At 27.9% G+C, this 26478-nt stretch overlaps 1 protein-coding gene across 1 annotated transcript; it reads left to right on the forward strand.

Moving 5' to 3' along the window:
• The first annotated feature begins 293 nt into the window (after window positions 1–293).
• On the forward strand, window positions 294–26268 carry LOC132925643 (dynein axonemal heavy chain 2). The gene is made up of 55 exons (XM_060990018.1): window positions 294–432; window positions 5406–5550; window positions 5618–5775; window positions 5847–6013; window positions 6612–6761; window positions 6840–7032; window positions 7329–7476; window positions 7546–7746; window positions 7820–7947; window positions 8021–8244; window positions 9489–9787; window positions 9862–9985; window positions 10056–10207; window positions 10265–10376; window positions 10438–10576; window positions 10650–10864; window positions 10939–11047; window positions 11107–11234; window positions 11300–11519; window positions 11613–11954; window positions 12043–12515; window positions 12607–12951; window positions 13338–13452; window positions 13610–13746; window positions 13833–13992; window positions 14059–14266; window positions 14325–14513; window positions 14566–14843; window positions 15012–15341; window positions 15418–15527; window positions 15660–15775; window positions 15856–16166; window positions 16253–16521; window positions 16579–16718; window positions 17665–17809; window positions 18774–18806; window positions 18870–19015; window positions 19074–19401; window positions 19490–19654; window positions 19714–19880; window positions 19968–20139; window positions 20197–20776; window positions 20853–21280; window positions 21420–21786; window positions 21846–21992; window positions 22047–22347; window positions 22404–22620; window positions 22695–22886; window positions 22989–23173; window positions 24200–24530; window positions 25276–25426; window positions 25499–25653; window positions 25736–25825; window positions 25903–26050; window positions 26117–26268. Exons 1-55 carry the CDS (start codon window positions 294–296, stop codon window positions 26266–26268), a joined length of 11274 nt encoding a protein of 3757 aa, XP_060846001.1.
• Window positions 26269–26478: the final 210 nt, after the last annotated feature.

Raw genomic sequence — 26478 nt, forward strand, 5'->3', positions numbered from 1 at the left:
AGTATCTGTTTTTTACGATTTTGGTTGAACGTATATACAAATTCAATTTAAAAAATAACTGTTTGGCGTACAAAATCTCTACACACCCCAAAGTCACTGCGACGCACCTCCGTGTCGTTTGTGTTTTTCCATTATGTTTTGCCGGTACAGTAAAAATAACGTTACGTCGTGTTTTTCACGGATAGCGTGTGGTCTATATTAAAAACTAGAGATTAATAATACATACATGTATTACGAGTGTGCGCTCATATAACGTTATATCTGATTACTTGTTGTCCGCCGCCGCATATGTGATGTTATTCGCCGTAGCCGAATTGCTCCGGTGGTACGCGGACGTACGTGTACACCTGAACAACGTCGAGCGGATCCCGAGCCGATGCGAATTCGGAATGATACACATCGTTGACGAGATCGCCTACTGGGAGGAAAGACGTAAGTGATCTATATACGCCGTCCGGTAAAATAGCACGACCCCTCTCTTATCGTACAGTAATCCATACAACGATAATATTATTATTGTTATACAATTATCGACGTTACGGTGTCGATTAAAACGTATACCTACCCCTATCGTCCGATAATAATATTACGTGGTACACGAATACCGCTCCGGCGGGGGAGGATTACGACCCTGCAGAACCCTCCCCCTATCCGTCTCATCGATATTGCGGGTCGTGTCACAAGTCCAGTATAGTTAATGCCGCGGGCTGACACAAGGCCCCGGGGACTTACACCGCAGCACTAATCGTATTTTTTTTTTCCCCGCCGCAGTCGTCGACTTGGAATTCATAACGGCCGTATTAAAACGCGTCCGGCTGTACGAAATAGCGCACCATTTGAGGAGAGCGCAGTCAGAGTTCGTGAAAATCTACTACAACATGACTGATAGTCTGGAAGTAATTATTTCTTTTATTTAATTATTAAGACAACTATTAAACACTACGTATATTACACGTTGCTGTTATTAGCGGGTTCTTGTAAGGCATATTTTTTATTTTTATCGTCAGCACGGAAACTGCGTCTTGTTTAAGCGCAACCTAATGGTCTTTAAAAAAAAAAAAAAATTATTTGTAGACTTGTATTTTGTCTATACATCATAATAATATTATTTATTATTAAGTATTTATGTAATAATATGTTACACGGCGCTCATCCGTTTTGGAAGATATGCGGAAAACGCGTGTGGACGGACACGATTATTTTTAAATCACAAACGAATGATTTTTTAGTATATTAAATATTTTCTTATCGAAAGCAACAAATAGAGTCCTCGGAAAAAAGGTAGTCAAATGGGAAAAGGAGAGATAAATTAAAAAATAAAATTAATAATAAAGCGGAAACTAAATCGACTGCAAACAATAGACATTATTTGCGCGTCAAAATAATATTGCTTATAATAATAATAATATACCCGTACGTATGAAACCTTTGTTACACGTCGTGTGGCGTTCTCGGAAGTATTATGTAAAATTCACCACAGTTTACCATTATAATATTATCATATAGTGAGTACATTTTTCTCACTTTACCCACAGTCGGTACCTATCTACACGGCTTTGTGGGGTAATGTAAATAATACTAACGAACGACCACCGACTGGCGCGTACAATTATAATAATACTACAATAATGATATTAAAACTACTGTTGACGTGCATCATTCTGCTCGGATAGGCCACAAACCGCTGTCGAGGGCGTGTAATATATTTCATAAAGAGATCTCCGCGTGTTAATATACCTGTGCGGCGATAGCATTAGGAGCAATTTTCGTACTTCGGTTAACGTAGGTACCTACGTAATGTGTTGTGCGGCCGAGGCGACCGGTGTATTTTATGAAACTGTGTACAGTAAAGAGAGGTGTCTATATAATATTATATATTATATTGCTTTGCGTAAAATATGTATTGTAATATCGCTCTCTTAGACTGCGGAATTCAATAAATCTAGTTCTTGCGCTTCGCATATAATATTATATTGCAATTTTTCGAAATATTACGCCGTTCCTGTATTATGCCAGAGAGAGCCGACAAACTATTTTTCATATCGCGTCGATCCAATTTTTATCTACATATATCGGACCACTTAATATTGTTTCCAAATGTACCTTGAATACCGGAAGACCGGAAGTGCGCATTCAGTCGATTATTATGGCGATCTTACTTGTGTACAATTTGGTCTTAATAACCAGCGTAATTACCTATTACTACCTTTATAGTATTATAATATTGTTGTATCTTTTGACCTTTCATAATGAATTATGGCTCACAATAAAACTTTAGTTTCAAAATAGTTAGGTAGTACCAACTTTTATAAATATTTTAATTTAGATTTATTACTTTTGAATGAATTTTATGAAAAACAGTAAAAATTTGTAAAAAAAAAAATAGTCTTTAAATAATAAATTGTTTTTCCTTTGTCTTATCTTCACCCTACCGTTTGCAATATTAATTTTTTTGGTTTAGCTATTTTCATCACATTTGACATGTTACTATATGGTACGATACAACTATACAGACGAATGTCTGTTGAAATATTTTCGTCTAATCGTTTACAAACATTTTTATACTTGTTGTAAATGTTACAGAAATCGTTAACCGAGACGAAATCTAACCTGAAATACTTGAAGATTGTTAAAGATCCGTGTATAAATATGTACGACATCGAATCCCTGAGAGACATCATACCCATGTTACCGAATTTATTTTTACAATTCATTTTCATATTTGAAGAATCGCTTTATTACAACAAAACGTAACGCACATTTCGCACATCTGATTACCCAATCGGATACTTTATGTATTATATATTTATTAATTTGATCAATCTTCGATCTATTTAAGATACAATTTCGACCACTTGTGCGAATGTCTGTGTAATCAAGTAATATTTTTGTGTCGAAAAACTATAGACACCGACAATATAGTAGACAGCGACGTAAAGATGCTAATGGATTCTCTTCACAGATGTTTACTGTGTTGTCAACATAGCCTAACTGTGTATAATGAAGTAACAGTGGCATTTAATTACAACTGGTAGTTTAGAGGTAACGTTTTTTTTTTTTTTTTATATGTGTTTAGGTGATAAGAAAGTATAATAATCAATTTAAAGAAACCGTATTGTGGGCAAAAGCCAAGCCCGTGTACAAATTTATCGAACGCTGCAAAAATTTAAAATATATATTGAAATCAAAAATAGTATTTAAAAGGTATCGGTTTTAATATAATAACTGTATACGACTGTCGCTGTTTGTTGAAATGATAATAGCGATTGGTGTAGAGGTTTCTTAGTGACTAATTTTGACAAAACATTTTACCAGGTTTAATGTATACCACATAGACGTACCGAAACCAAATTTTTCGTTCACCCCGGGGAAATATTTCGTTAGAAATATGGATAAAACCGAACAACAATTCGATGCTGATATCAACGAATTGAAAGTTCCTTTAATTAAGATATTCAATGTGCTCGACGATGTTTGGAATTACCATAACGATAGGTAACGAACGATTAATAAGTTATGTGTATGGTGTAACAAATTCCATTGAATTATTTTAATTATTTGTGTTTATAATATTTTATAAAGTTTTATTGTCGACGAAAAATTCAACCATTTTTCGACATAAATAGACATCGATTGAATCGTATCGTATTAAATTCAGATGAGAGGAATGAATATATTGATTTTACAATGATGTAGGGTTTTTTTTTGTCTGTCGTCACATTTTGGGATAGTAAAAATGCTTTGATTTTTTATAAAGGCGTTGGTTTCTTGTAGAAAATTTGATTTAGTTGGTACTCTAGAGAGATAAAAGTAAAAAAATTCTCAACACATTTTTATAATCGAAAAACAAACAAAAAAAAATAATAATAATAATTAAAGGAAAAACGGAAATTTTGTACAAAGTCAGTTTTGTTATTTTTTTTTTTTTTATGTGATTCCAAGATAAATGACTATAGCTACTTGAAGTTTTCACTAAATGTTTAAATATTTATTTTCTATTTACAATAACATTTTCAAAATATTACTACTCTTTTTGAGCTATAAGTGGGCATGACTGCATGAGAAATATTCAATTTTTTTTTACATGAATGTTGATAAAAATATATGAATGGATAAAAATACTTAAAATTTAATAAAAGGTTTCATTAAGTTATTTATTTTCTAATTGAATAACATCAACAATATTTAGTCACAATAATTTTTATAATCATTTAAAGTTGGAACTTTGACGAAATTTGTTAAAATCGCAAAAATTGCAAACTATTTTATTGTTAGAAATTCATATTTGTTACATTTTTTTTTTTATACATATGTTTTGAACATTTTATACGAGATTCTTCATACTGGAACGTTAAAATCAAAAAAATGTATAAAGATAATTATTTTTTATAAATATTATTTATTTCTAGTGTATATCTTTTTACTGTTTTATGGTATTTACAAAAAATGTTCAATTTTTAGTTATAAAAGTTTAAACATGGTATAAATATATAATATACTACAATAATTAAATACTTATAATATAATATGTTAAGAAAAAATTAAATTAATCTTATTACTAAAAGTAAACTACCTATAAATAGCTATCTATATCATAAAAAATATAAAGAAGTATACTTATGATATAGCTAAGCTAATAGACTATCTCCGCTTAGAACCATTTAAATGATACATCATTGAATTCAAATTGAACATACCCACAAGTGACACACTCGTCACCTGCTGTACATTGCAGAGCGATACCATTTGCCTACTGTTGTACAAAAATAAACTATTAATAATGTAAAATTTGTTAACACAAATGAATCGTTTGAAAAATATATTTCAACAATTTTTTTTTCAAAATAACAACGGACTTAAGTATTAATTTATTTGATTATAGATTTCAGAGTAAAGTCAAACAATTATGTTTAAAAATCGAAGGGATAACGGACATGGCGTTGAAAACAGCCTGCAATGAAATAGACTGCATTAAAATATTACAGGGTTTACGATATTTCGTCGAGTGGCCGCCACTTAAGTACTATTTTCGTTTACAGACTAAATTAGTATATAAATTTTTAATGGACTATATTGCATCGGTGGTGGATAAAAATGAGTATTGGATACCTCACTATATGCCAAAATACTCGGGTATTTGTATAATGGCCATCATTCAGTACAACAAAATAACAATATTAAAAAATGTAAATTTACGCAGTAATAATTATCATAACATAATATACATTAATTATTTAGCCAAAACAATATTCGATAAGTATTTTTTAAACACATTTCCAAAATATTATTTTCAACACTGCCTAATAAAATGCGGACCTATATAAAATAGGCTATCTTCGACCGGCCGTGGTTATTATCAAATTCTCTCACTAAACAATTACGGGAGGCGTATTCTTCTTATACAGACCTTTATCAGCGAAGACTTAAGACTTCATTTAGAGCCTGGTGGGATCAGATTGATCCAGAAATCGAAGATCAACTGGACAACCATATTTTTATAAAAAATCAGTTATCAAATAATTGTTGGAAATTTACTTTAGACCTAAAAAGGTATACCTAGGTACATAAGTCTTGTCATCTATTAGAAATGCTCAAATTATAATGTTTTCCTGTAAAGTCACATCTATGATTTGACCGATGAAGTTGTTTGCTGGAAGTTGATCAAAGTAGGAATGCCATATGAGTACTCGGAATTTACCAAAATCGCTAAACAAATACGAATCTTACATAAAAACGTGACAGTGGTTCTCAAGGACTACAATTACTTCATTGCTGGTACGTTTTAGCATTGTAGTTGATAATATTGTCTGCGGTAAGTTAATTTATGTCGTACGTATGGAATACAGGCTTATCTAAACAAGAAAAACAAATGTTTTATGAAACAATAAATACGTGCGTTACGACAATAGATCCGCTGGCTTCTAAATATACTTGGTCTCAATCAGACAATGTTAACAAATATCTTCCCAAATGTTATCAACAATTGGAATCAGTTAAGTCTTGTTTGAGTAAAGTTTATTAAGGAAGATTTAAAAATATATATATTTCTTATCGATCTATCAATAATAATGTTCAGGTCCAAAAAATCGAAAATTGTTATAAGCAATGCAATACTGAAATCATTGAATTATGTACACAAATATCTAATACGCCATTGTTTGGCAATGAACTTGAACTTATAAAAATAAATCGTTTGAACCATAAGAAGAAGAATGTCAGGTTTTGATTTCAAGTTTTTATTTTTTAAAATACTTTTTACTTAATACATAAATTAAAAACGATTTTTATTTCAATAGTAATAGAAATTCGGTCTTGAAAATTATCGGCTATTATAATGAAATTATTAGATACGTGACTGTTGTTTATGAAATATTTGAAAAAAACATTAAGCGTGTATGTAAAACTGTTATAAAATATTATGTTAGCTATTTAAAAATTAAAAATATGTATTGAGGTATACATTAATTCATCGCAAAAATAAATTGATTAATTACGTTTTAAAACTATATTTGAATTCCAAAAATAGAAAAAAAAATTTATTTAAACTTGCAAATAAAAATGATGAATTAAAAATATTTACAAGTTCTTTAACAAATATTAACTGTAAATAGATTATGTTATTTTGGAAACACTACCTGATCAAAATTGATACTCTCGTACATAAGTCGTTAGTTCTTAATGTCAGATGGTCGATGAAAAACACTTTAGCACAACGAGGCGAAACCGTGTTTTTGATAAACGTCAGTTTACATGGAAATGAGGTATGATTGATGGAAACTATACATTGTTGCTCTAACCTTTTTTGTTCACAACAAATCAATTGATATGGTTGTCGGCAGATCAAATACCATCCAACTTTAATACAAATAGTGGTATATTCCATGAAGGTACTTTTGGATATGACAACAGCATTAAAAGTTATACCCAGGTTGTGTCATACATTTAAAATCACGAACGTTAATCTGATGCCATACAGCTATACGATCGCACACGACCAAGTGTGTTCTGACCTGCAGACGGAGATCAATATCAGTACGTCAAAATCAGAAATAACATTAATTTACTATTATTTGTTCACTAAAAATGAACCACAAATTTAATCTACGACACAATATTCCCGTGTTTATGTCGTAAACTTGTGTAAACTTATTATATATAAATTAACTATTACCTATGTTGTTATAACTTAATACACTCTAACGAAGTTGGTCTAGAGTTTATTTTTTAAACGATGTTTTTGACTTCAGTTTTATACAACCACAGTATAATAATATTACGTTGGTCGTACGAGTTAAATTAGTAAATTTTTATTCTTGTGTTTTATTTAGCAACGAAGGATTTATTGATAAATATAAATAATTATATGAATACTTTCACGCAGTACAGTAATATTTGGACTAAGGACAAACAATATCATTTTAATGAATTTGAATCCAAAGCGCATAATGCGGATTCCATCGATAAAGAAATTATGCTGTATGACAAATCAAACATACATTTTATAAAAATCATATAACAATAAATTGTTCTTAAATATATTTGCAGGTACCTCGGTTATATAGGCAAATTAAACGAGATGGAGACCGAAACGGCAGTATCTTGTAGTATTGTTAAGATCAACGATATGATGAAGGAAATTATTAGACACTGTCAAGATTGGATTTCAAATTATTCAATATTACTTTTAAGTGAAACGGCCACCCTTATCGAAGGATTTTATGACTATATTAAAATGAACGGTGAACGGTAGGTTTGAAACATTACTATATATAATTAAAATAAAGTAGGTAATATGAATTATTTGCTTTAAATTTAATAGTGTGCTGTTACCACCAGTTAACCTGGACGAAATGGTAGAATTTATTGAATATAAAAAAAAAGTAGATTTAGAATGTATTGCCAAAAAACAAGATATAAATAAAATCACTGAAAACGTGCTTATTATAGGTGTGCTTTCGATTAAATCTAAAATTATTTTAATTTTATGAAGGAACGACATAGTTATATTTACCCTTTATAGACAAACATGAAATAGAAATGTCAGATATATTACGAAGCTTGTATAATAATTTACGTAATTCGTGGAATAATTATACGATCTTATTGAATGAAGCGGAAGTGATGTTAAAAGAGAAACACGAAGCATTCCACGACATGGTATTACGCGATCAAGAAAATTTCAAGGAAAATGTTGAAGATTTTAATACAATTTGGGAAGAATTTAAAGAAACCGAATCCAAAAATGTAGAATTGAATTCAAGAAGTTCGTATAATACACTCTTATCGAAATTAGTTTTTATCATATTATTAATTTTGATAAATAAATTAAACATAAATTGTATACAACGTATTCAATCATATTTCATTAAATTAATAATAATTATTAAATATATAAAACTATATTCAATAAGTACCACTGTACCAGCGAAAAGAATACAATTTTTAAAACGTTTAAAAATAGATTATTAATTGCCATAGTTTATTTGAGATTCTAAGTGGAACAGTGATTATATTATATTGGTTTTACAGCTATTAGATTATTTTTTTTTTAATTTTTCTTTTTGGTACCTAACAACTTTTTTAAGAAGAACAAATACTTAAATATTTAACTTAAAGGGAGCTTACAGATAAAAAATTGAATATATATTTTACTTGGAAACACTTTATATTAAGATAATACTATAAATTATTAATATTATGTTAGAAGTAGAAATTGAAAAGTGCTTATAGTTGTGAAAAACATATTACGTATACTAAAAAAATTATTTCTAAATAAAGGAGTATGCGAATATAATACAAAATTCTTCAAAATTTTATATCACAGCTATAAAAAAATGTCACAATTTTTTTATGACCATTTGGATTTCAAGTTGACGAAATTCGTCAAAATCCTTAATTATTTTGTAGATATAGAAACTAAAGACTTGATAGCCGTCTCCACTTAGAATAGTTTTTAATCATATTCAATGAATTATCATTGATTTCAAATTACAGTAGACTACTCAATTTACGATATACACGCATCTAAGCTATTTTTTTAGTAATTTTACATTATGTTACAGCTGCTTTAGCTCACATGGCAATACTGCAGAAAAAATATCGAAAAATAAAAATGGAAGAAAACCGATTAAAATATAATCTTGCAATATTTAATTTGAAATATGTGAAGCCACCGCGACTTAATATGAAACAAGTGAATTAAATCATTTTAATATTATATAATTCACTAAAATTGATTTTAAATTAGTGAATTTATTATTTATAAAATAATGATTTTAAATTGATTAACAAATGTTTTAATATTTTAACTTAATTTAATGTCTAACATTTATTTAAGCAATATCCTTATGATATATACTGTTATTAACAATCTTGTACAAGAAAGCAATGAGTTAAAAACTATTAAATTAGTAATTACATTTCATAATGGTTTAAGATTCATTATGAAATAAAAACATATTATAATATATTGTACGTAATACTCTTAGGAAATGAATTTCTTTCGTGAAACTTTTAAAATTATTCGAAATTGGGATGATACTTGGAAAAAATATAAATCTGCCAATTTTTGGGCGATTAAAGTATCTAAAATAGAAGCATCCGTACAAACTACTTACAAAGTGTTAACTTCTGCATTAAAATTGCTAAACGATCAAAGTTGGAAAATACTAGAAATCAAATGCGATATTATAGACGCTTTTAGGCGTGTTCTACCATTAATTAATGACTTGAAAAATCCAGCAATGCGCAACCGCCACTGGGATGAAGTACGAGAAGCGATGACTAAGTTAGTGATTATTATAGTACCTATTATTAAATAGTAATAAATCTTCAAATTTAAAATTGAATGACTTTCCAAAGATATTTCAATGAAACTGATCCCAGTTTTAATTTGGAATTAATAATGGAAATGCAAATGCAAAAATACGGAAATCAAATAAGTGAAATTTCAAGTAAAGCAACAATGGAACTAAATATAGAAAACGTAAAAGTCTTCCAATATGTATTAATTAAATATATATTTAACCTACGCAATTATTTATATTTCTACTTAGTCAATAAAATCAATAGCAGATACATGGACTAACATGGATTTAAACATAAATTATTCTAGTGATGAAGACATATATCGTATTTCAGTATCCGATGAAACATTACAAATGTTAGAAGAACATCTAGTGCAACTATATTCTATGAAAGGATCAAAGTAAAATAATCATTATTTAATCCTTTTTAATTTTTATTTACAAATATTTTTGTTTAGATATATTTCCATATTCTTCAAGGATGCCGACTATTGGTCAAAAGGAATTTCCCTCGTCACAGAAGTTTTAGAAATAACACTTTCTGTTCAAAAACAATTTTTATATGCAATGGTATATAAAAATTTTTTAATAACTTATGTATTTATTGCTTTAATTTCTTTTACCATCTTAGAACATATTTAAAGGAGATGATATTCGCAAACAAATTCCAAAAGAAGCAAACGACTTTGATTTATTAACACAAGAGTGGAAACAGATAACATATAAAATGTTTATGGACAGTAATCTGTTTAAGGCAACCCGTTCAAAACGTATATATCGTGTTTATGCTATATATATTGGAATTTATTAATCTTTATTGTTCTAAATTAAATTTATACCTAGCTCTATTAAAAAAATTGATTGCCATGAGTGCGCGGTTAGAAGAAACCCAGAGAGCACTAGAGTTATACATGGAGACAAAGCGAAACATCTTTCCCCGGTTTTATTTTATATCCAACGATGACTTATTAGATATACTAGTACATTCAAATAATCCAAAGCGTCTGCAACCACATTTCAAAAAATGTTTCGACAATATTAACAAATTAAAACTCACAGTAAGCAACATAATAACTATATTTAATATTTTCATACTCACAATATTACGTATTATTAAAAATTTAAATTAAAGGATAATGAAAAATACGCCATAGGAATGTATTCGGCTGACGGAGAATACATACCTTTCATCTCTAATGTTGAGTGTTCTGGACCTGTAGAATACTGGCTTAGTGCTATTGGTAAATTTCGTAAATTTGTTTAAATTCTCTCGCAATTAAAATTGCATGTTTAATTATAGAATCAATAATGCGAAATACACTTAAGAATAAGTTGATATTTGTACTAGAGGCGTTGAAGAAAAACCTTAAGACTCGTGATCAATGGATATTAAACTGGCCAGGACAATTGTGTATTACAGCATCTCAAGTAAGTGTTTTTTTTTTGTTTTTTTTTTTTAATTTTTAGTTTATTGCATCATAATGATTTTTAAGATCCATTGGACAGCCCAATGTACAGTAGCGTTAATACAATCCAAACATGCTGGAGTTAGTAAACCGTTAAAACAACTCAGGAAAAAACAGAAACAAATGTTATTAAAATTTTCGGATGCTATTCGTGGAGATTTGGCAAAAATAGATCGTTTAAAAATTGTTTCATTGGTCACTATCGAAATACATGCTAGAGATGTAGTCGATCATATGTATACTTCTAGTAAATAAAATATCAATTATGCAAATCTAATCTTAATCTGTTTGATTAATAATAACCAAGAATCTTTCTTCTTCTTGTGATTAACCTGTACAGAGTGTATGGAGGTAACCGACTTTGAATGGATGTCACAATTGCGATTTTATTGGAATAAAAAGGAAAGCGAACTTACCATCCGACAAACAAATACTGAACAACAATATGGCTATGAGTATTTAGGTAATTCTGGGAGATTAGTCATCACGCCATTGACAGATAGATGTTATATAACAATGACTACTGCACTAAATTTGTTTCGTGGTGGTAGCCCAAAAGGACCGGCAGGTACAGGAAAAACTGAAACTGTAAAAGATTTAGGCAAAAATTTAGCATATTATGTCATTGTCATAAATTGCTCGGATGGCTTGGATTATAAGAGCATGGGACGTATGTTTTCAGGTAAATATACACCACATTTTGTACTAGTTACTTTTATCCTACCACTTATCTTAATTTCTATTTTATATCTTGATCTTGTTACTAAAAGGACTTGCACAACAAGGTGCTTGGGGTTGTTTTGATGAATTTAATCGTATAAACATCGAAGTTTTGTCAGTCGTAGCACAACAAATACTGTCTATATATTCTGCTCTTGCCTCTCAAAAACATAAATTCGTGTTCGAAGGCACATCTATCAAACTCATACGTACGTGCGGTATTTTTATAACAATGAATCCTGGATACGCCGGTAGGACAGAATTACCTGATAATTTAAAGTCAATGTTCCGTGCCATATCCATGATGGTTCCTGATAGCAAACTCATTGCTGAGATTATGTTGTTTGGAGAAGGTTTTAGAGAAACCAGAGTCTTAGCCAACAAAGTGTACATTTTATTCGTGTTGTGTAAACAAAAACTCAGCAAACAAGATCATTACGAATTTGGACTTAGAGGCCTAGTTTCGTTAATAAGATATGCCGGACAGTGTAGACGACAAAATCCAAGTATGATAGATGACGAGGTATAAACTACTTTTACGTATTAAACAATGAATATTTGAAAAATAAATAAATTGATTTGTCACTAATTGTATTGTCAAAATATGTAATTAGGTACTATTATTGGCAATGCATAACATGAATTTAGCAAAACTTACAGTAGATGATCTTCCAATATTTTTGGGCATTGCAAAAGATTTATTTCCCAGTATCACTCTACCAGAAATTAAAAACGATCAACTTATTCGTGCAATAAAGCAATGTATGGCAAAAAAAAATCATCAACCATCAGAAGCTGCTATTGCAAAAATCATTCAGTTGTATGAAACCAAAGTTTCTAGGCATTCTGTCATGATATTGGGACCCACTGGAGCGGCAAAAACTTCTACATGGAAAACTTTAAAAGAGGCAATGGAATTATTAAAAACAGAGAAAGTTGAATCATTTGTATCAGTTACTGTAAGTCTAAAGTTTTTATTTTAAATAAAAAGGGAGTAAAACATGTTATAAATAAACATAGTTTGGGTTACTGTACTCAATATATTTGTTTCATATAAGAGTACCTCCATAATCGTCTTCTGTGCACGGAGGTGGTAATGGGTAACTGGTTGCCATCTGAGGTTTTTATTATATTATGCAAAGTAAATAAATCCAATAATAGTAGTAACATAATTATAAATTACAATGTGATCACTTATCATGCTGAAACACCAAAATAAATTATTGAATTAAAAATGATTTAGAATTTTTAAAGTACAATTTTAAGTCATTTTACAGTATTTATATTTCTTATTTGTATATATTTATGTGTAGGTAAGTTGTACATTGTTTAAATTATTTAATAGGAATATCCTTTGAATCCTAAAGCACTCACCCTCGGTGAACTATATGGAGAATATAATTCTTCTCAAGATTGGATGGATGGTGTATTATCATCTTTGATGCGTACAGTTTGTTCAGGTTATTAACATTTTTAAATATACAAATCATAAAATCTTAAAAACTCAATTGTTTTTAACAAATTGTATTTAATACTTAAAATAACGTTTTTTTTTAATTTTTTTACTTTATTTATTTAATTGATGTAATATATATATATATATTATCAAAATCACAGATAATAGTCTTGAACAAAAATGGATACTATTCGATGGCCCAGTTGATGCCCTTTGGATAGAAAATATGAATTCGGTGATGGACGACAATAAAGTATTGACGCTTATTAATAGTGAACGAATTACAATGCCTGAACAGGTAAAGCAATTGTAATACATTTAAACGACAAACATTGTATACATTTAATACACTGGGAGACACTTGTTAATAACTATTTAAATTAGGTTACCCTTCTTTTTGAAGTAGAAGACTTAGCTGCTGCATCTCCAGCAACTGTTTCTAGATGTGGAATAGTGTACAATGACTATAAAGATTTTGGATGGAATTTGTATTGTAAATCATGGTTATCAAAATTTAAATATCAACCATACAAGACTAATGTGAGTACCTAATGAATCATTGTTTTAAATATACATAATAATTAAATACAAAATTAATATTTTTAGATAGAAAAAAATTTTAATAAATATGTAACTGCTGTGCTTGAATTTAAGCAGTTAAACTGCGTTGAAACTGTTCCTTTACCCGAATTGAGTTCTATTGTTACATTATGCACATTACTTGAATATTTTACATCTAATGATTTAGCTCATAATACGCCCACTGGATTACAACCAGATGATTATGAACATCTTATTAAATTATGGTTTCTCTTTTGGTAACAACTAATACAAATAATTAAAAATATAAAATACATCTGAAAAATAAATTTACAGTGTGGTTTGGTCAATTTGTGCAGTAGTTAATGAAGATGGCCGTAAAAAAATTGACACTTTTTTTAGAGAAAAAGAAGTAGTATTTCCAGTAAGCGATACAGTTTATCACTATTACGTCGATACGAAAACTTCTCAATTTTATCACTGGGATAATTTTTTACGTGACAGATCTTGGATATACAATACAGAGTATACAACGCATCATTTTTTGTATGCATCCGCTCAATAATTTTGTTTTCAGATTACCTTTTTTCAAAATTATCGTTCCTACAATTGACACCGTTCGTTACAATTATCTTGTAGAAGCTTTTTTAAGTAAAAAGCGACCTGTATTATTAGTTGGCCCAGTTGGCACCGGAAAGACATTGACTGTTAAAAAAGCACTAGAAGTTTTGGACAAAAATAAATTTTTAAAATTAACAATTAACATGTCAGCACAAACTACAGTGCATAATATTCAGGAAAACATTGAAGGACGCTTGGAAAAACGTACAAAGGATATATACGTTCCTCTATCAAGTACTTAATCATAATAAATTTTTGAATAAGTACCTAATACAAACTAAAACTTTCAATGATAATATTATACATAAGATCTGCATCTTAAAAACTATATATAATCTTTATTTTCTTTGCACGGCTTTGTTTTATTATTATTATTTTTTTAATAACTATTTTGATATTCAGATAAGACGTTGGTGACATTTTTGGATGACATGAACATGCCTGAAAAAGAAATTTATGGAGCTCAAGCACCACTAGAATTGATTCGACAATGGATAGACTACGAGTATTGGTTTGATCGACATAGTCGATTATTAAAGTATGTGAAGAATATGCTCCTGATTGGTGCGATGGGACCACCCGGAAGTGGCAGGAGCACTATTAGTAACAGACTTCTGAGTTCCTTTAGTGTGATAAACTTAACGTTTCCGGAAGAAGCGCAAATATCAAATATTTACATGTCAATGTTAAGCCAACATTTAAAACCATTCGTAGAACACATTCGCAACTTAAGTAAAGTTTGGATATTAAAATATTTTACTCTGTGTTGATATCATGATTATGTTGGCAATTTTTTTCCTCGTTGCAGGAAATGGATTAACCAACATGACATTAAATCTTTACAAAAGTGTAGTAGCTAATTTGCTGCCAACGCCAGCAAAAATGCACTATTTATTCAATTTGAGAGATATATCTAAAGTGCGTCATTCGTCGTTTAATATAACATACAAATTCTATATTTATTAAATTTATTTAAAAATATGCTGAAGATTTTGTTGACATATTGTTACGTGTATAATTCTGTCTCTTAATAGTTTATTTAATTTTTAGGTATTTCAAGGACTGTTGCGCAGTAATACCGATAGCCAGACAACTGACAATGCGATGTTGCGGCTTTGGTGTAATGAAGTGTTTCGCGTATTTAATGACAAATTAATCGACGAAAAGTAAATTATTCAAGATTCCTGTGATAATATGCAAACATTTTTATTTAATAATTGTATTAATTCTGATAACTACGTTACAGCGATCGAGAATGGTTCATGGATCAAATTAATGTTCAACTGGGAAAACAATATGACATGACTTATCGAAGTCTATGCTCATCAGAACAAGGTCTAATATTCTGTGATTTTCTGAACAAGAATTCACGGTACATGGAAGTTACAGATGAAAAATACCTACGTGAATTTATTAACGAAAGTTTAAACGATTACAATTTAAGCTTTGGAGTCATACCAATGAACCTCGTATTATTTAGGGACGCGATTGACCATATATGTCGTATCGTCAGAGTTATATCCCAACCAAGGGGTTATATAATGCTAGTCGGCATTGGTATATTGTTTATAACTACTAATTGTTACTTTTTTTTAAATTTCTGCTTTAATAATATTATGAAAACTGAATTATTTTTCTAATAGGTGGATCCGGGCGATCCTCACTTGCAAAGGTCGCGAACTGGTTATGTGATTACAAAATGTTTACAATTGAGTTGAATAAATCGTATGCGATAGGAGATTTCAGAGAAGACTTAAAACGCCTGTATTATCAAACGGGAGTGAGAGATCAACCAACATCGTTTTTATTTAATGACACACAAATCGTAAATGAAATGTTTTTGGAGATCATAAATAACATATTAAGCACTGGTGAAGTACCACAACTGTACAAAGAAGAAGAGTTTGATGAGGTTAGAATACTTAATTCAAGTTGAAATACATTGTGAATTTATTTTTATTTTCATTAGATTAAAGAACAATTATCGAATGCTGCTAAAAGAGAAGGTGTTCCAGAAACAACAGATGATATTTATTCATTTTTCCTAGATCGCGTAAGAAGTAATCTTCACGTTGTTCTATGTCTTAGTCCGATTGGAATTAAATTTAGGTATGTTAATTTAATCAATTAATTATTAGAAAAAAAAAATCAAGTTTAATGTATGTACATAAACGGGTGAACAGTAAATTTTTACCATTTATTGTTGTAAATGGAAAACGTAAACTCTTTGTATAGGTGGGTAAAATATAGAGGACAGAATGTGGTCACTTTATCTAAAATATTATTTTCCAAACACGATATAAATTATATAATTTACTGGGATCCATTTTTAGTTTTTGACTCCTCGTCAAATTATTAATATTTGTGATGAAATACCTGACAATAGATTCTAAAAATTAGATGAGGTAAAAACAAAGACGATTATAATACATACATAAGGTATAATATATATTATACTATAGAATATAGATTATAGTGATAAATGATAATACTATACCATATTCGACGTAAATAATATGATACATTATAGAAATTTTCGATGATTACATATTATCCAGTGTATGGGTATACTGGGTTTGTAACACTTATAATTATTTACTTACTTAATTTTTAAGTAATTTGAGTAAATAAAAAAATTGATAGACAATATATTTTATTATCGTTACAGACATGTCAATTTTTGTAGTAATGAAAATTTAAACATTTTTTGTAATTCACTATTTAAACATAATTTCGTATATTTTCTAAAATAAAAACTTTCTAAATGTTATCAATGTATGTTTTGATTATATCATATAGTGTATACATTTTCTTACTTCTACAATATCTATTTTGACATTATCGTACAAATACGTGATCAAATAAATTTTTAATATCAAATCATAATTAAGAACCATATAATCGATTTACTACAGATATAAAAAATAAATAGGTTTTTTTAGATTTTCTAGAAAAATTAAAAATAGTTTTATTTATATGTTAAATATTTATAAATAGCTTTATAAAATAAATTATTTTACTATTTTTTTTTTGTTTTTTTAATTGTAAAAATTAGAACACGGTTACGTCAGTATCCTTCATTGGTAAACTGTACTACAATTGATTGGTTTTTGGACTGGCCTAAGGAAGCTTTGCTTGAGGTGGCATTTAACTTTCTTGGTACTGTAGAAGTGTTGGCTACTATAACTGGTGCACCAAGAGTAAGAATAAAAATATATATAATTGATCGTAAATATAATGGATTACGAATTTACGAACTCGTTTCTGCTATATAGTAGGTTTCGAGTACAACTCATCCTAAAGTAGATCACTGTTATGACATGGTTTACATCTTAATTAAATGTTCAAAAACTTTGTTTTTAATCTAAAAATAATTATAATATAAACTTGAAATACATTATATATATTTATACATTTTTCACATTTGTAAATTCTCTATATATATATAACTATTATAATACCTTGAATGGCTTGAATTACATTATCAAACCATAATATCGTTGATTAATAATCACAAAAATGTTAAAAAAAAATGTTAATTACTATTGATAGCTTAAAATTAGTTAATATATTTTCAGAAATAAAAAGTAAACATATTACTAGTATTTTTCAAAGAAACTATACACATAGAACTTCTTCGTTTCGTTAAAATTTAATATACAATTTATTAGAATGTTATAATTTAATGAAAAAATAACCATATATTATTGTAATGCAATATTCCATAGTATCTATTAGAAGTCTTAAAAATTATTTCAATCATTCAATTTTTTAATTATTTTTTACCCAATCATAGACTAAATAAAGTTATTTATTGTGTTAATAATCATTTTTTTTTTATTGCTCTAGCATTTAAAATCAAAATGTAGCTAATAGCTATGTAGGATACTATAATTATACTTTCTATTCACCATTCTTCTCATTATTTTTTTAAAATAATTATTGTTGATATTATGATAATTCATTATTAATGTAAGTAATTAAGTATTCTTATTTATTCAAAACATACAATAAATATTTTACAAAAACCCATCCAAAATAAATTAGTAGGTAAATCTAACTAAGATAACAATTAAAAACTCCCAGGTATACAAAAGACGTGCTTATAAAAACTTGTTTATTTTTACAGTTGTAAGATTAATTGTATATTAAATTTATTTTTAGGTATTCGATGTTGATTCAATATCTTTATCAGAGGTAATATTCACACAAATTAATATTATTTTCACGATTTATTTCTCTTGTATTTCTATATTATAGTCGGAATTAAAACTATGTATTGCAAATATATTCGCCATTATTCACCACTCTGTAGGAGAATATTCTAAGATGATGATTTTAGAATTAAAGCGATACAATTACGTTACACCTACAAATTATTTAGAACTAGTAACTGGATATAAAGAGTACCTCAAATAGATAATATATATTGTATACATTAATTTATGAAGTTATTTTAAACAGAACATTACATAAGAAACGAATAGAGGTTGCGAATAAAGCAAATAAATTAAGAAATGGTTTGTTCAAAATAGACGATACCAGTGAAAAAGTAGCTGGAATGACAGTAGATTTAGAAAAAGCTACAAAAATTGTTCAGGCATATACTATGGAGTGTGATGAATTTCTATCAGTTATTTTAAAACAAACATCAATAGCTGACCAACAAAAAACTGAAGTTGACGAAAAAAGTATTAAAATCAAAGAAGAAGAGATTGTGTGTCAAGAATTGTATAAATTGGCAATGATTGATTTAGAAAAGGCTTTACCTGCGCTAGAGGAAGCTATGGAAGTGAATAATTATATAATAAATAACATTGATTTATTAAAATTGGTATATATATAAGAATAGACAATATAAATATATACCTATTATCTAGGCTTTGAATGCACTCAATAAAAAAGATCTTGCTGAAGTAAAATCTTTTTCAAAACCACCACATAGAGTGAAATTAGTTTTAGAGGCTGTAATGATATTAAAACAATCTGAACCTAGTTGGACTGAAGCCAAAAGACAATTAGGAGATCCAAATTTTCTAACCCAGGTTAGTTTTTAAATTAAATTAGTTTTATACATTTAAGTTGTATTAAATAATACTTTTAGTTAAGAGATTTTGATAAAGATCACGTGTCACAAAAAGTATTAAGAAAAATAAACACATATACATCAAATCCAGAGTTTGAACCGGATAAAGTAGGAGCTCAATCAATAGCTGCTAAATCACTTGCTCAGTGGGTCATCGCAATAGAAAAATATGCTATCATTTACAAGTACGACATATTATGAGTATACATATATATTATATATATGTATGTAATATGTAAATACAAATATAAAAATATTTCTTCATATATTAGAATTGTAGCTCCCAAAAAAGAATCCGCCGATGCAGCATTGTCTGATCTTAAGCAAAAGGAAACTGAATTACTTACTGCACAACAGAAATTATCTGACATACAAAAACTGTTATTGAAATTAAAGACCGATTTTGACAAAAAAATGGAAGAAAAAGAACAATTGGTTAAAAAGGTAAATTTATTTTTCATTATAATGTGTATATTAATTAATAAAAATATTAATTTATAGGCAGATACTTTGAAAAGAAATCTTGATAGAGCAGCTTCATTAATTGAAGGACTATATGACGAAAAAATAAGATGGACAGAAACTGTAAAACAATTAGATATACATTTTGATTATTTACCGGGTGACTGTTTATTGAGTATAGCATTTGTTTCGTATATGGGTCCATTTTTATTTAAGTATAGAGATATACTTTTCAAACTATGGATAAGTTCAGTGAAAGATATGAAAATTCCAAATAATCCAACATATGACAATAAAGATTTTCTTTCTGATCCGGCTACTATAAGAAACTGGAATATTCATGGTTTGCCCAACGATGACTTAAGCACAGAAAATGGAATTATTATAAGCCGTAGCTCGAGATGGCCATTGATTATAGATCCACAATGTCAAGCTTTGAAATGGATAAAACACATGGAAGCTGAAAACGATTTGAAAACCATTGATTTTTGTTTACCCAATTATATGAATATTTTGGAAATGGCACTACAAAATGGAAATCCAACATTGTTACAAATATCTTCTGAACATCTCGATCCCTCGGTGATGCCAGTTTTATCAAAATCGATTATAGAAAAAGGTAAATAAATCAAAGTCCATTGTTTGATATATTTTAAGAATAAAATAAATTCAGTAATCATTCATTTTTCTTTTAGAAAATCAACTTTATATTAAAATGGGTGATAATATGTTACCATATAATGATAATTTTAGATTTTTTATTACAACAAAATTAAGAAATCCGTATTATCCTCCTGAAATTTTTACACGAACAACAGTAGTTAATTTCGCAATTAAAGAAGAAGGCCTTGAAGACCAACTTTTGGACGTTGTGATTACAATGGAAAAACCAGAATTAAAAATACTTAAAGATAATCTGATAATTAACATTGATAAAGGTAAAAAAACTCTGGTTGAACTGGAAGATGAACTTCTTAGACTCTTGAATGAGATTGAAGGATCGCTGTTAGAAAATGATGAACTTTTCCAAACATTAGATTCATCAAAAATTACATCAGCAAGTGTTAATGAACAACTTCAAATCTCTTTTTCAACTCAGATTGATATTGATGTTGCTCGAGAGGTATGATTAAATATTTTTTGATTAAAAAAAACATATTTAATTAAATATAATTAAAACAAATATAAATAAAATAAATCATATAATATTACTTAAAAATGTATAGACATCAAAATGTATTTCAGTATATGTTTTTTTGCAGGGTTATAGAACTTGTGCTAAACGAGCATCCATTTTATTTTTTGTTCTTAATGAACTCAATCAAATCGATCCTATGTATCAATTTTCATTAGATGCATATATGAATTTATTTGAAAATTCTATAAGAAAAAGTGAAAAAAATGAAATACTCATTAAAAGATTAAGTCATTTAAATTCTTACCATACATATGCAGTATATAAAAATACTTGTCGAGGGCTATTTGAAGTTCATAAACTATTATTTTCATTTCAAATAATTATAAGTTTATTAATGGCAGAGGACTTAATACCTACATATGAAATGGAATTTCTTTTAAAGGGTGGTATAGTAGTTAATAAAGTAGAACAGTCAGAAAATCCTTGTTCATGTATGTCTATAATTATTCAATCTTAAAAATGAAAAATACATTTTTATTTTATTTTAAAGCTTGGCTGTCATCATCCAATTGGGATAATATTTCCGAATTAAATAAATTACCGGGGTTTCTTGGAGTAGAAAAATCTTTTGAGCAGTTCTCTCGAGAATGGAAACAATGGTATATGTCTTCGAATCCGGAATCATTAAAGCTTATTGGTGAATATTAATTAAGCTTAGATATATCAGTTAAAACTAATTTGTATCCAATAGGAAATTGGAATGAGAACACTAATTCATTTCAAAAAATGTTATTCGTAAGATCTTTGCGGTTAGACAGATTATCATTTGCGATATCAAATTTTATTGTCAGTAAGCTCGGTTCTGAGTTCATAGAACCACCAGTTATGGATGTTAAAAGTGCACTAGAAGATTCTAGTTGCAAGACACCATTGATATTTTTGTTATCTCCTGGTGTGGATCCAACTAATACATTAGTTGCTTTGGCTTCAAATTTTGATACAACTTACGCATCTCTATCTCTGGGCCAAGGCCAATCATTAGTTGCAACACAGTAATATAACTTAAAATTAAAACTTAATTTGTAATAATTTTTATTTATATTAATAGATTAATCGAAGAAGGTCAAAAAAAGGGCATGTGGGTATTTCTCGCCAATTGTCATCTTTCTTTGTCATGGATGCCACAATTAGATAAAATAGTTGATGTTATGCAAGATGGTAAATCTCACCCAGATTTCCGATTGTGGCTAAGTTCAAATCCTAATCCCGATTTTCCTATAGCGTTATTACAAAGCGCAATAAAAATGACAACTGAACCACCAAAAGTAATTAATAACAATTTAAAAATAACAAAAATAATAATAGAAATAATTTCGTATTAAATTGATATTATAATCAGGGATTAAAAGCAAATATGAAACGTTTATACCAGAATATAACTGATCAACAATTCGAAAAATGCAAATCGCAAGAAAAATACAAAAAATTAATATTTTCACTTTGCTTTTTTCATTCAGTATTAATTGAAAGAAAAAAATTTCAAAATCTTGGATGGAACGTGATTTACAGTTTTAGTGATTCTGATTTTGAAGTACATTATATTTTATTATATTTTAAGAAATTACATTAGTGTAGTAGTAGAATATAGCTAAAACATTATTTTTCATTTTTTTTTTTTTTTTTTTTTTTTTAGGTATCAGAAAATTTACTATCCATATATTTAGATGAATATGAAGAAACTCCTTGGAAAGCTTTAAAATATTTAATTGCTGGAATTTGTTATGGTGGTCATGTTACTGACAACATGGACAGAAGACTTCTAGACACTTATATTGCTCAATATTTTAATGAAGATGCAACTAACACACCCCATTACAAGTATTGTATACCTTTCATTTAATTTTATTATTGTAAGTATAAAAAAAAATATTCACATAATTATTAATTAGGTTGAAAGCTACAGTCATTATTTACAACTATATAATAGGTAATCAATTTTAATTATTAAAAACAATGCTTGGTATACTATTATAAATATTTTACTTAAATGTAAATACTTTTATTCTATAATTATTTTGGATAGTTAATATGGTATTTTTAAATTACATACATTCTTTATAACTTATAATCTTAAAATAACTCACTAGGAAATTATGGTAAAAGTCTACAAAATTATCTGTCATATATTTAATAATATATAAACATTAACAATTATTAGAACTGTTGCAATATGTATATTATTTTTTTTTCATACATTTGTATTAATTCGAATTTATTCAAAAGTCTTTTAATAATGAAAACTTTTATTCAATTATTTTAAAACCTATAATTTTCTATAAATAATTTAATATGGTTGAATACATGCTTGACAATTCTTAACACATTTCTTATTTGTATACAGTTTATTTATTTATAACAAACTCAATATTTAAGTTGAATATTTGGTTATTTTATAATTTGAATAAAAAATTGTCCAGTTTTTCAGTTTTTGTATTTTTGACCAACGAACAACAATTTCTTATATATTCCTATAGTTTTTTTTATTAATAAGTGTATTTTAAATTTAAATAACAGCAAACTTGATTTGACAACTTATAAAAAATTATACTCACTCCTAATTATGAGGTAATTTGTTAAAAAAACATTTATCCAATATGTAAAATAGGTGATACATTCAAAGTAGGTATATAATTAAACATTTTGGATGTCTTTTAGTTTATTTGATTTATTGGAGATTATTTTAAAATATTCTAAAAATAGATGATATTTGTAACATCACAAAATATTTAAATCTAGATCTTAAATAACATTTAAGAAGTCGACACGTTTTTTTAAAAATATAACTAAAACTTTAATCATTTATTCGAAATACAGAAATAAAAAATATTTTTATGTTTTATATAGACTATCTTCATTATCAAATTATTTTATCCCAAGAGATGGAAATTTACAAATGTACAGAAATTATATTGATTCATTGCCAAATGTAGATAGCCCCGAAATATTTGGACAACATGGTAATGCTGAAATGGCTTCTTTGATGGGAGAGAATCGTTTAATTTGCGATGCCCTCATGATTTTACAAGGACAATCAACAGTAGCTGAAGAAAATACAGAAGGCAAAGTTTTAGATTTATCTTCTAAAATTCTAAAAAAGCTACCGGATCTTATTGATTATGATACTACCGCAAAAAACATTAAAAGATTCCCATTGGATATTGTACTGTTACAAGAGGTATTTTTTTGTCTTTATTTACTTCAAATTTATGAAAACCTAAATTAAATTAAGAGGATGTTGTTGTATATACGGAGTGTCCCGTGAAGATCTTATAAATTAAATAACTATTGTTCTAATTAATATTTTTTAAATAAATACTTTTAAATATAATTCATAGACACTTGCCCTACATTTTTAGTTTACATTTTTTATTTTTTTATTTTTAATACTGAAAATAAAAAAACTAAAAAATTGATTATTTCATTTGACAGATCTCCGTAGGAAATCCTGTATATTATATACAGTAAAACTTCCATATAAGAAAGTCGAATAAACAACTAAAAAAAAAATGTATAATATGGAGGAATTTGTTAAATAGAATTACGTATTCTCATTAACAATGAAGGTCATTTCGTTAGACATAAAATTTCGTAAAATGGAAGTTCGTTGTATGGAAGATTCACTGTATATATATATACATTTTGAATGTTCAAAACTTACTTAGAAACATGGTGTTTGTTATTAAACTTAAATATAATAATCGGGGTCGATTCAAACTAATATTAAAAATAACCCAATAACGTAAATTCTTTTAAACATAACATTTACTAAGTTATGCTCAAGTAAGACGGAGACATACATGGCACCCTCTTAAAATAATAACTATTACTCACAAAAAAAATATTATTTTTCCATTTACGATACATGTCAGTTAAATTAAGTAATAAATGTAATTATAATATACTATAATTGTTCTTTTTAGATACAACGTTATAATAGTTTATTAAGTGATATTAAAATATCATTAATCGGTCTAAAGAAAGGCATCAAAGGGCTAGCAGTAATGTCATCTGATCTTGAAAAGATATTCCAGTGTATAAATGAAGGTAGAGTCCCCGGTCAATGGCTCAAAAGTAATACAAATTTACGATACTTAACACATAATATATTATTTATTAATATGTTCAATAAAAATAACCTTTTAGCATATCCGTCGTTAATGTCTCTGGGACCCTGGACTCAAGATTTAATAGAAAGAATCAATCATTTTAAAACTTGGGCAAACAAAACTCACCCACCTGTCCTATTTTGGCTGGGAGCTTATACTTACCCAATTACTTTTCTGACAGCTGTATTACAGGTAACTATTTATTGTTTTTATTGTTACCATTATTATTATTACTAATTATTTACATTTTACGTATATTAAAAATATAATTTAGATTCATTCACGAAGTTCGAGTATAGCAATAGATTTACTCTATTGGGAATTCATTCCAATACCGTCAGAAAAGGAATCACTACCACCAAAAGTAATCATAGATATTATGATACTTTTATAATATGAGACAAGTATCTTACACAGTGATGATATTTAAAATTATTTTAGGAAGGAGCTTACGTACGAGATCTTTATTTAGAAGGAGCTGATTGGAATTTTAAAAAATCGTGTTTGTGTGAATCATTACCATTGAAATTTATTTCCAACTTACCAGTAATACATTTTAAACCCATAGAAAGTGCAAGAATATCAAAAAGTACATAATCACTAAGAATCAATATTTTTTTATGCATATTATCTTAACATATTTATATATTTTTAGATTTCTACCAATGTCCAATATATTATTATCCTCTGCGGTGTGGTGAAGGAAAAGAATCTTTTATAATCATGATGTACCTTGATAGCGGGACGGAATCTTCAGAATATTGGATTAAACGAGCTACAGCTGTATTACTTAATTTATCAGGCTAAACTAAAAATTTATTAAAATATTCAACTTTATTTATATTTAAACAATCTTTATCTTAATTTATAGTATAAATAATACTATGTGATGAATTAAAGAAATAATTACCACTTTTTTTATAATAAATGAAAAAAATACACAAATATAGTATTTTAAAACTATAATTATTTAATATTAAAATGCTCAGTATAGAATAAAAATATATAATATCATAA

The sequence above is a fragment of the Rhopalosiphum padi genome, chromosome 3 (assembly GCF_020882245.1).
Source record: "Rhopalosiphum padi isolate XX-2018 chromosome 3, ASM2088224v1, whole genome shotgun sequence".
Taxonomy (NCBI): Eukaryota; Metazoa; Arthropoda; class Insecta; order Hemiptera; family Aphididae; genus Rhopalosiphum; species Rhopalosiphum padi.

Coding starts and splice junctions, on each gene's coding strand:
- LOC132925643 (XM_060990018.1), top strand. CDS start 294: ATGTTATTCGCCGTAGCCGAATTGCTCCGGTGGTACGCGGACGTACGT. Junction 10,377..10,437: donor AACAATTTTTATATGCAATG/GTATATAAAAAT, acceptor TTACCATCTTAG/AACATATTTAAAGGAGATGA. Junction 13,453..13,609: donor GATGCGTACAGTTTGTTCAG/GTTATTAACATT, acceptor TCAAAATCACAG/ATAATAGTCTTGAACAAAAA.